General features: G+C 41.6%; 1 protein-coding gene across 1 annotated transcript; it reads left to right on the top strand.

Moving 5' to 3' along the window:
• The first annotated feature begins 5,825 nt into the window (after window positions 1-5,825).
• Window positions 5,826-11,139, top strand: LOC113569122 (ubiquitin carboxyl-terminal hydrolase 29-like). Its single transcript, XM_081709089.1, has 13 exons — window positions 5,826-6,054; window positions 6,233-6,524; window positions 6,616-6,655; window positions 6,877-7,047; window positions 7,295-7,426; window positions 7,549-7,675; window positions 7,834-7,970; window positions 8,399-8,492; window positions 8,621-8,700; window positions 8,819-8,944; window positions 9,045-9,121; window positions 9,430-9,499; window positions 10,581-11,139. Exons 4-12 carry the CDS (start codon window positions 6,893-6,895, stop codon window positions 9,483-9,485), a joined length of 984 nt encoding a protein of 327 aa, XP_081565215.1. The 5' UTR covers window positions 5,826-6,054; window positions 6,233-6,524; window positions 6,616-6,655; window positions 6,877-6,892; the 3' UTR covers window positions 9,486-9,499; window positions 10,581-11,139.
• Window positions 11,140-11,817: the final 678 nt, after the last annotated feature.

Genomic DNA, 11,817 nt, shown 5'->3' with positions numbered 1-11,817 from the left:
GTAAACTCAATATAAACCGCTGACTTAATTTAATGAACAGTATTAAGATAATGAGTGAGTACAGCGAGTCTTGTCTTACTGATGCCTGTTCTAACTGAACATAGGCAGACTCCTGCATGCTGACTGGTCTAGTCACCAAACACCTGCAGCTATGGCAGCTCGTAGCAGGCAGTTACCCCTGCCATAGAATTTAAAAGATTCAATTTCAGCAAATGTTAGCGCATTTGACAATGAGACAGAGACAGAGCAGGACGAAAATCCACCCTCTGTCGACTGAACATGTGCGGCGGAGGATGAGCAATGACTGGCCCATTAGACCAATCTTGAAGCGTGTCGAATTCTGCATAGAAAGTGACCAAAGCTGGAGGTTCTCTGCACGAAGATCAGGCACTAGCAGGCAAACCGAGCATTGCAAAGGCCATATTTGAAATTCCCACAATGCTTTTCTCACCGGGCGTATGTCGGGGCAATAACATTGTCAGTTGGTCCTAGCAGACAATTATCAGCATGACAAGAGTCTTTCATATCAATAAATTCTGACAAAACTTTGAAAGCGATAAGCAGTGGTTAGCTCGAAAGTTATTCATAAACAAGCATGTTGAAAATTACGAAGCAAGAGACTTAGATCAGCTGTTGTCTCTATCGATGGTCTGAGTGAACCATGTGTTCTTAGCATGCAGGTAGGGTCTAACGCCTTCTGTGCTGAGTTGCTGTTTCCAGATTTTAAAAATAGAACTCATTGTTAAACGGCATCTGTAATAGTTAAGGAAAGTGCGTTATAAGTATAAAGTGTTACAGTAAGTGTTTTGGCCCCTGACTGCCATTAGGACAAGCCAAGACAACCGCTCACTACGTTAGCTTATCTACTTGTTAAATCAGCCTGAAATTAAGATACAGCTAAAAGTGTTGATTTTTATACTAACATTTTAACAACTTCAGCCAAAGTATTCAGAATGTAAATGTTTGGTCTAGCAGGTATGGCCCACAACTGATGCAGAGAGTGCATGACATGGCAGAGGGGATTCATGTTGGCAAAATGCCCTCCTACGAATTAGTCCCAAATACTGAAGCAAAAAAGAGGCCGAATTCATCTGATGGAAGTAAGTCTAAAAGGGCTTCTTGATGATGTTACCCTGGTGACTTGCATTCTTTCCAGATGCTCAACAACCACTAAAAGTAGTGCATTGCTAAAAACTACTACTTGTGCTGGAGGTGTTGAAAATATGGTTTCCTTGTCATTGTCAGTTTGATTTTATAAGGTTCTACGTGGGTATCGATAGGAGCTGAAACTGTGCATGTGTTGCCCCTCTGAGGAGATGAGCCAATGAGGAAGATGCCCGTGTTCAAATTTGGCTCTAGACCACGCTTTGAGCTGGTGCACTTTGTCAGCGGTTGAAGTTGCAGCAGCATTGGCGGAGTGGGACGCAATGGGGAGAAGGAGAGCGAGAAGGATCTCAGGAGTGAGAAGCTGAACAGCGGCAAGCAGCGGGAGGCTGGAGACAAAGCCTCTCCTCTCCCTTCTCTGACACAAACACAGTCACGTGTTATATACTCACATAATCCAAAATCCAGCATCTTTTATTTGCTGTTAGCTGGCGAAGAGTAATCAGTATAGTCAGATTCCTTTAATGTAAACACTTGGGAAAATTCCTGCCATGATACCACTTTGGACACAGGGAAGATTTGATAGTAAATATTCTGGCAGGGACAGGCCATGACGACTAAGGAAAGTTTATAATGAAGGTTAATTACACCATTCCATAAAATATAGATTCAGTTAAAATGATCAAACTTTTAAGTCATTCACTTTTATTTTTATGTAGCTAACCCTTTCTTACCGACTTAGTACAATGACAGGAGTTAATCAGAAACGCTCTCATTGGCATTTCTGCTTGAATTGGCTTGACTTGGAAATGGTTGGCTGGAAAATTCCTGCCATGAGATCACTTTGGACACAGGGAAGATCTAATAGTACATATTATGACAGGGTGAGGTCATGACTGCTTAGAAAAGTTTATAATGAAGGTCATGAAAGGTCAGTTTTGACTAATTGCAAAAAACACCATGTAAACATTAGAATGGGAAAGTCAAGCGGTCTGAGCGAAGCGAACTGCGAACGAGGCATGGAACAGACTAGCCAGGACCAATATTTTGAAAGTGATCAGAAGAGGATGACATCAAGAATCATTCTGATGATCAAGTGGCGCACGGTCAAGCAAATTGCAGCCAGATACAATGCTGTTGCTCCAACTAACATGTCTGAAGGCACACCATGGGTCCTCTGAAATCAGTAGATGTTTGAACAGAAGGGCTTACCTATGTATTGTGACCAAGTGCATCCCTTCATGCAGCTGCTTAAACTATGGCAGAAGGACACTTTCAACAAGACAAGAAACCCTGCCGCAAGGGTTGTATAATCACGGATTTGTTCCAGTATCAAGACAGCAAATTTTCAATGTTTCCCTGGCCTTCACAGTCCCCAGATCTTAATCCTATAGAACATCCCTGGGTAAAGGTATAACAGGCAGTTTAGAACATGTCAGTCCCTCCATGTAATTTGAGAGAAAATATCCTAGGAAGATTGGACCAAAAGGAAAAGCACATTTGGTAAATATGGGAAAAAGAAAAACGAAAAGACAAGATCCCTGCCAGAATATTCACGCAGCTTGTGCTATTGTTCACTTGCTGCTGTCGGAAGGGTGTTAAGAGAAGGAACACGACCTCAGAGGATGACTTCTTTAAGGGTAAGTTCTGACCACAGCCACCACTTGGATGAACTGTGTGTGTGTGTGTCTGAGAGAGAGAGATCTACGTAGAAGTGTTCTAAGTATCTATACAACGCTAATAAGACATTTTCTGTTACTTTTTAAACAGATACTAGAAGAAAGTATTTAATGAAGAATTACTTGACTACTGAGGGAACTGAATCAGCCATAGTAAGTAAAGTAGAACCAAGACAAATGATTTAAAGCCAAACTGAGGCAGGGGACAAAAGCCACAAAAAATGGAAAAACGGCTATGGTGAACAGTGATGCTAATTGAATGCTTGTACTTAAGTACACTGAAATGTCTTTGAATATAAATTACAAATGCATTTCAACAAATGTTCGAGAAATTAATTAAAAACACTAATGTAAATGTATTTAGAATATATTTAGGACACATACATTTAGCATATGCAATCTTTGTCAGTTACAGGAAAAAAAAATACTGTTGGTGGGTTTTTTGTTTGTTTGTTTTACATTCTCCTTACTATAGAATTAACAGTCGACTGTTCGGTGACTTTGCATGCTGAGTTGTAACACTGATTATTAGTATAATTGTGGCGAGAATCAAAATCAACACTAGCTAAAATGACTGAGCGCATTGGAATTTATTATTCCAATAGCACAATTTGAATGGGTCTACGGTACCTTAGTGTGTCAGGTCCTGTTATTTCTGTTGAACATTTGATGTTTGGGGGCACATTTTTACATCATTAGGCCTGCAGGCTATGTGATAACGGCTATGCGATAAAAATTGTATTTGTTTCCTTTCCAGTCCAATACAAATTATAAATTACAAATGTATCAAAATGTAATTAAAGTCATATTTCAATTAAATGTATTTAAATACTGTTCAACAATATTTCTACTCATATCTACAGGTGGAACCTAAAGATATGAATTTCAATGAGAGGGATAAATGTATTGAGGACATTTGTTTGCTAAAGTGAGAAAGTCTGCAGTGGAGCAGAGCAATCCTAACGCTTTCAAAAGGTACTCAGAGCTGAAATGCCTGAGAAAGGCAATTTAAGTGGGTGTGCTAAACCTCTATAGGCTGAATAGGCAGAGATAGGTAAATAAAGTGTTCTTGTGACATTAGAAATACAAATTTCAAAAGGGGCATTTTTGGCAGCTTAACTGACATAGTTAAGAATTTTAACATTTAAAATATATATATTAAAAGGAGAATGTTACTTATTTCACTCTGACTGTAAAACAGTGCATATTGTGTTAAATGGGATTTCCATCCCATGTTTTTAAGGCTGCCTTATGTATAAATAAATATGCAAGAATGCAGAGCATGAATAGGTCGGTCTTCCATTCTGTATCACATACCTACCCTTGATAACACCGTGGTAACTGGAAAAAAAACCAGCCCTTTTTACTCAGTTGTCACTACTTCCAATAGACTTCACGCTAATCTCATAGAAGTCCACCCCTTTCCGTGTCCTCCGGAAACAGCACTTCCGTTGTGTTGTGACAGGATTTGTTCCTGAAGTTGTATGCGTTTTCTAAATTTGCACCGCATTTCTAAAGTGTGTTACCACTTTGATGAATATGCTTTGTGTATTTGCAGCACGATGGGTTTTCCAGGACACCGTAATTTATGCATGTTTAATTCCATCTTTTATTCACGTACTAAGCCCAACTCTATAGGCTAATATTTATAAAACCGAGATAACCATAGAAACGTCTTCATCTGTGCTTGATACTTTCACGGAAAAACGGAACTGCTGCTTGTCAAGCTTGTTTCATCAGGTTTTATATCATCGTCATGACGTGTTTGAATTGATCCCAGGCATATGCAGTCCTCATCAAAATCCATTCAAGTCCTAGGCTGTGAGTAAGGTAGCTAGCTATGTTCTCTCTCTGGTCACAGTTGGCAAATAAATTATGCATATAGATTGTGGGGAAAACACTTTAGCACGTGTTCTCCAAAGAAGTGTCTTAATATGAGCTATCTAGCTAGTTCCAATGTCAACTGTAGTCATAACACTGGGTTTCTCTCTGTGCTCAGGTGTCTTATTTGCATGCCAGTAACATGTTAGCGATATTGCAGTAGTGTGATTTTTTATGTTGCCCGTGATGAAAGGTGACAGCGAATAAAAATCCAAACATTTTTTTGTTCAGGTCTTTTTAACGGTCATAACCCACACATATTTATCTAACAAAAAAATCAGGTTCCCTAAACTATCCCACATGTCATACTGAAGGAAAAAAAATCACTTGTTGCTAAGAGATAGTAGAAGCACAGTAATCCGCTACCTGTAAAAATAATTGAACGTTACAACTCTGGCTTTGAATACATTCTTATGGATTCTATTTACAGTGTGGTTATACAATAAAATAAGTTGTACATTAAAATAATTGTAATTATTTACAGGTGCACACGTTTGTCAGAGCGCAAGACTAATTGCGTTTTAAAGTAACAATGCTTATAGATGTATGTCTATAGAAATTAGGGCGCAAATGTAACTTTGTAGCCAGTTATCTATGATAAAACGTAACCTGTCATATTTGGAACATTTCTCCTTACCACAGGGCGAGACAGTGAGGATTTTAGGAAAAACATTACGCTACCTGAATTTACCAAACTATACTGCGGAAGTTAAAGAATCTTACGTTTGAAACGCATACACACACACACACACACACACACACACGTAAATAATATTTATTTTCAAGAGGGTGAAAACGTATGAGAACTGAGAACTTGCATCAGTAATGACAAAATAATACATATTCAGAACATCTAAGAGTCAAAACTCCGTTTTAAAACAAAACAATGAGGTGCGCTGTATCGCGAATATCAGTTAAAGGACCTGTAAAAACCATATTTGATATTTTACTTAATTCTCTAATCGAGTAGATCACAGATTCGAACAGGATGGGCTGTGTTTGCTCGTGTATGAAGGTATGTATGTTTTTTCCTACACTTTGGGAACGATTTTAAATACGATAATCTGAAAAGGATTAAGATTTATTGTGCATGTCACGGAACGCTTCCACTGGTCACGTGGTATGGCCCGCCGCGTTGACTGTCTCGTGTGTAACCTTGCCTATGTTGTTCAGCACACACCTGCATCGGTTTACTCTTGTCATGTTTGTATGTATTTAAACCCTTGTTAGTGTGTGCCTTATTGTCAGTCGTTGATCATTGTCACGGTCACAGTTTGTGTTATACGTGAGTGCCGGTGTCTGTATCGTATGTTAATAATCCTTAATAAACGTCTCCGTGGAGCGAGTCTGTACGTCCTGTTCCTTGACCAGCGGCACTCGGGCCGTTACAGTGCGTAACTAATTAGCATTTTCCTGTAAAAAAAAATAGCGCAAATGCAGATGATTAAAAAGTTTTGTTTTGTTTTTTTTAAATCAAAATGAGATTCTTGTAAGAATACCGAGATATCGCTAAGTCGCGATAATACTGCATATACAAATCAATACGTTTCTACAATGCTTTTCTACAGAAAAAGAAGAAGGAGAAAACGAATAGAAGTTGGTGGAGACACATAATCTCATCCTCCAAAGTGTCTGACTCCTGCGTGGCATTAGACGGTCACGCCGCGAATGTGACCACCTCCACTTCTTGCCCCTCTTCCTCTGAGGGGTCCCTGATCTTCAGTACTGCTTCTTCCTTTTCACCTGTGGACATATCCCACAATGCCTCTTCTACCCAGTCGTGCCTTCCTGGTCAAGCCTCCTCCTCCTCCTCCTCCTCCTCATATGAGTCGCTCAGGACTACAGCAGTGATTGTTCCTGGTTAGAGCTCAGCAGATTTGATCATGTTGTTCAAATGCATAGTCTGTTTTTGGTTAAGGACATTTACTCCAAGTTTCTGTTCTCTATACAGAGGCTGCAGATAAAGATGTGGACTCCGTGCGCATTGAGAGGTGGGTACATTATCAAAATTCATCTTCGTGGCAGAGAAAAGTGTGGCATGGTGGTTACCCAATGGCACTGCCATTGTAACTTCCTTGGGGCATAAAACGAGAAAAAACATCATTGTCTTTTTCATTCTTCACAGCTTTATCTGTCTAAGGGTTGTTATGTGAACATTTTGTGCATAACTGGCCACTGTGTATTCATCTCTCCCTTCTTTTCTGTCTCTCAGGTTTCCGGCTGTTCTGATGCAAGCAGACACTCGTGTTCAGCCGCAGAATTTATTGCGACAGCTGCTGCACGTCCTCAGGAGTAAAAGGAGGCGTCAGATTGGTCAGGGTGAGGGCCAAGGCCACACCCCCATCCATTCCGCTGTCGAACACCTCAACATTCGGCAGCTCGGGTAAAGACGAGAATACACACCGCGTTTTACTACACAGCCTATTCAGAGTAGATGATTTTACAGTTTACACAGGTGAAGCTCAGTCTTTTTCTCCTATACAAATACAAACATATTGTAATTAAATGAGCAGTAAGTCATTTAGCAGTTCTTCTTCACATTATGAAACAGCCATTATACTGACATGTAGTGGCCTGGATGTTTCAGAGCTTGTGCACTAAATCTATTTTTAACATGGATGACCTGTTAGGTTTCCCAACATTGGGAACAGCTGCTATATGAACGCCACTCTGCAGTGCCTACTGAGTATCTCCTGCTTCTGGAGACCCATCAGAGCTCAGTCATCCTGCTTGATGGATCTTTCTAGTTGCCAGATGCTCAGGTACCCGTTCAGAACCAGAGGCTTCACATGGGTCTAAATGAACTGTTTAATCATGAGTGCTTAAGGAGGTGCTGTGATGCTCAGAGATATAAACCACTTGGTCTCCCTGTTGCTGTGTGTAGATGTTTTTCAGATCTGCAGCAGGCCCGGCTCACCACTCGCAGCACAAAGCAGAAGGTGCAGCTCCTGGGAGCCCTGCTTGAGTGTGTTTCAGCCCGCTGCCCTGCATTCGAAGAGGACTATGAACAGGTCCAGCTAAATGGCCCCCTCAGCCATTCAGAACACATCAGAACCTCACGCAGTACCCTGCAGGAACTGCACACGGCCACCTTTGTTTTCTCACCGTGCTGCTGTTGAAGTCCAGGAGCAAATCCTCCTCTGATGTTCTCCTGTGCTGTCCTCCACAGGATGCTCATGAGTTCCTGATGCTCTGCTTACTGCAGCTGAAAGAGGAGGGAGAGAGACTCAGGGCCTCTTTCTTCTCTTACATCTGCCCTGTGGCAAACTTTGAGTTTCATATCAAGTCTGTGCTCACATGCACCAGGTAATTAGGTATCACTGTTGCATATCTCCTTTGTGTTAATGGACTGGTCTTAACCAGTCTTAACATGTTTGTTTAAAGTACATTTTCTCACCGAGAGTAGGCGCTTTCTCCGGACATCTCTGTTTAAAGTATTCATGAAAGTTTCATAACATACATAACTTAAATATGAACATTTAAAATGCTCACAAGTTCAGCTTGTATTCATCACATAGCTTTCAAATCTCAGAGTGTGTGTGAGTTTGGGAAAACATAACAGACATGGACTGAGCATTCGAAATGTTTTCTGCTCTGATGCTTCACATTAGATAAGATGTTATCTACTTGTAAAACTGAGCATATTAGCATGTGATAACTCACACTGTATAAGGGATGCAGGAGATTATTTCTGTGCAAATGTTGTAACGTTTCTGTTCTCCATTTTGTGAAAGCTGTGGAAAGCAGAGCTGCAGAGTGGATGTTTACAACCACCTCTCTGTAAATCTGAGCCCTGCTACGACTGACAGCCTACACACTTACTTTAAGGTCGGTCACCTCACACACCCTCTTTGGATAAGGCTTCATTACCCTGTTGTAAAGGAGAGAATACAGTTATGACATGCTACCATTTTGATTTTATCACTCTCAATGAAAGGGCCTCTTTCTTTTTTCAGCCAACACTACTGGAGCGTTTTTGTGAGTGTGAAGCAGGCTGCGAGGCAACTGAAGAGGTGGAGTTTTTCACACTGCCACGGTGAGTCTCGTCTGACGTAGATGACCTTAAAGAATGAGTTTTAAACCAGTCCAACACACACACCCTCCTCCACTCACACACACTTCCAGTCCTTAAGTCACTTTTCCTCTTGGAACAGTATTTTCGTCCTCCACCTTAAGCGGTTTGACATGCTGGGCCAAAAGCTCTCAGACGTGATGGACGTCCCGTCCGAGCTAGATCTCTCTGCCCTTCCTGGGGTGGCTTCTCTCAGGCAGCAGTCGAGGTGAGCTCGTACCATCAACCCGTGCCCACATACTTCTCTGTCCACCCATTCCCATTTAGCTACAAAATGCCGACTGAATGGCTTTGTGGTTTGTCCTCAGTGGAGCAGCGGGAACCCAGGACAAACCGCAAGAAATGCAAAATGATAAACTGGGGGAAAACTCCAGTCCCCAGCCAGGTAGAGCTGTGCCATTTTCTTACAGTGGAGTGATAATATGGCTGTGTATTAGTATCTGCCATAATGACTAAGTTCTTTTAACCCATCAGTAGTAAATGAGAGAGGAGAAGGACAGGGAGCTAGAGGACAGCAAGTAAGCCTACCGGTGAGGAGAGAGAGAGACCAAAAAGAAGAGAGATGCAAGCTGAGAGAGACACAGAGACAGAATGAGAGAGAATGAAAGAGGCCTGTTAATACAGAGATGGCGTTCAATCCGTGATGCGTTTTCAGTTAATCGTATGAAAAAAAGATGTATTTGTGTGTTGCAGGAATGTGCACCCACTGGCACCTACAGACTCCAGGCGGTGGTTTCTCATTTAGGTGACAGCATGGACCATGGTGAGTAATCTGACATTATTTATACACGTGCAGTAGAAACTATTAAATGACTAAGGACCACCGACTACTCCGACAGGCCACTATATCAGTGACACAGCTGAGGGAGAAGGACAGAGCTGGTTGTCATTCAGTGACTTAAAAGTATCAAGAAGCACTGAGCCAGCCATCCTGAAGAGCAGGACAAAAACAGCCTACCTGATTTTCTACGTGCACAGGTAGAATCTCACCTTTCAGACTTAGGAATGTAGGTACCTCAGTCTAGGAGCACTCTAACAGAAACAAGTTTTACAAGCTTATATATGTAGGGAGTAAATTAGCCTTTACTGTGCCCTGGGACTGCAGGTCTCTTGTGCATGACAGGTGAGTGAGGCCTACTCCCAGCACCGGTTGGCAGGTGCTAACCTTCTTTCTCAGTCCTTTCACCCTTCCCTCTCTGTAAAAGAATTAAAAAAATTTTAACCCATTAAAATGAGCCATTTTTTATTCTCCACAAAATAGTAAATGCCCCCTCTGGCGTTCTTGTTAAAACACTTTTTCCATATTTTTATCCCATAGATTTATAACATGAATAATACTATACTTGTCAAGTCAACATATTTAGATGAGGTGTCCTAGTGTCAGTTATTGTCTTCTAATCGCTATTGGAGATGTACAAGTCCCCATTCTTTATCCCCAACATTGTTCATACTAAAAGATAAATTTCTTTTCCAAGTAGCACATGGCAGTGATTAAACACCTATTTACATGGACGTCACTTACATCGCCACATATGAGAACACTACCAGGGTGCTTCACTGACAGAGGAAGAGCTTCAGTCCTTTTTGAGAAATAACCAACTTGTATTTTAATTTGCAGATGTTAGGAGTGAACCAGCATCTGTCTATAGTTCTTTTAATTGTGAGCACACATATTTAAACCCTTGTTTTGTTGTTGTTTGTCAGTGTTTGACCCCATGTATGCTGCTTTGTTGTGTTTTAAGACTGCCTGTTATGTTCTAAGTAGTGTTAATGCTTAATGTTCTTCATGTTTGGTTTTGTCTTGTTCTGTATGATAATAAACGTCTGTGGCATCTGAACCACAGCTCATCTTTGCATCCGGCTTCACGTCACAGGAACACCGACCGTTGAAGGTTGCCTCGAGCCAAGGGAAAGAAGAAAAAGGGGAAACCCAACCCATGCAGGAGAATCCTCCATACTTGTGGGAACACTCCCTGTCATCACATCGGGGGAGAGTATCTCTGGAGGATTTTGGGGGGGCCCTGGTGGTGGTCCAGGATCAGATGCTGCAGAGTCCTGCCTACCTTCACTGGATTACCGGGACCCGTACGATTACGACTACCAATATCCAGGGTCAGACTCTGCAGGGTCCTACTATCCCCCCACGGACTACCAGGAGGACTATGAGGATTACAGCAGGAGTGAGGAGTATGTTGACGTCGGCCTCAGGTCAGACACCGAATCCGACTGCTCTGAGGATCCATCAGTGGAGGTGGAGGAGGCCCGCCATGAGGATCCTTCCTGTGGTTTATAGACCGGGTCAGAGGACTCTGAAAGCGACGAGCCTCCGATGTTAGTGCTTAATGTTCTTCGTGTTTGGTTTCATTTTGTTTTGTGTGTTAATAAACATGTGTCTCATGTGAACCACGGCTCGTCTTTGCATCCTGCCTTGTCTCCCACGTCACAGAACAGCAATTCATCTACACTTCTCACAGATAAAGCTATCGCTAACGGCGAAGAATAAACATGTTGCAAAAAAGCAGTAAGAGCTAGTATGCAGAAACAGTGGTGTTAGCGCGAAACAGATTCAAAAACAGGAGTCTCCTTATGAAGGAAGGAGGTTCTTGTGAACCTCTGTATTTTGACAGCAAGTATTGACCATGTGCCATTAAAACCATGCCAGGTATGGTATTAATCCACAAAATAGCACATCAAATCTAATTATTTGGCTAGTACAGGGTTATGCAATATTCCCTCAACTCAGCAAAATGCAACAGCTTGAATTACTTAACTGATTAATAATAATAAAAAATCTTTCCTGACTATAAAAATATAGCTGACCCATTCGAAAGATTAAACATCCAGTGAGTGTGTATCCTGGCATGTTAAGGTAAAAGGCATCTCCGACTGGAATACATTTAAGCGGTTTCGGGCGCCATCTGGTGGCGACTTGGAGTCCTTATCACGCTCTCATTTCTTTTGTATGGCGGGACAAGTGTTTTGTTATCCAACCTATCGAACAGTTCTACCTAGATTTAATGCACTTATGTACATTAGCATTAGTCCAGGCTTCTGGTGTTTATTTTGGATGCATATATTATA

Source organism: Electrophorus electricus, unplaced genomic scaffold (assembly GCF_041902795.1).
Source record: "Electrophorus electricus isolate QZ-2024a unplaced genomic scaffold, ASM4190279v1 Scaffold29, whole genome shotgun sequence".
NCBI classification, from domain to species: domain Eukaryota; kingdom Metazoa; phylum Chordata; class Actinopteri; order Gymnotiformes; family Gymnotidae; genus Electrophorus; species Electrophorus electricus.
The sequence above is the reverse complement of the archived record's forward strand: the minus strand, read 5'-3'. Positions and strand labels throughout refer to the sequence as shown.

Bases quoted from the DNA above. Each gene is read 5' to 3' on its own strand.
- LOC113569122 (XM_081709089.1), top strand. From the start codon at position 6,893: ATGCAAGCAGACACTCGTGTTCAGCCGCAGAATTTATTGCGACAGCTG. The intron at 7,676-7,833 runs GTCCAGCTAAAT...TGTCCTCCACAG, and splicing joins TCGAAGAGGACTATGAACAG to GATGCTCATGAGTTCCTGAT. The intron at 8,701-8,818 runs GTGAGTCTCGTC...CTCTTGGAACAG, and splicing joins GAGTTTTTCACACTGCCACG to TATTTTCGTCCTCCACCTTA.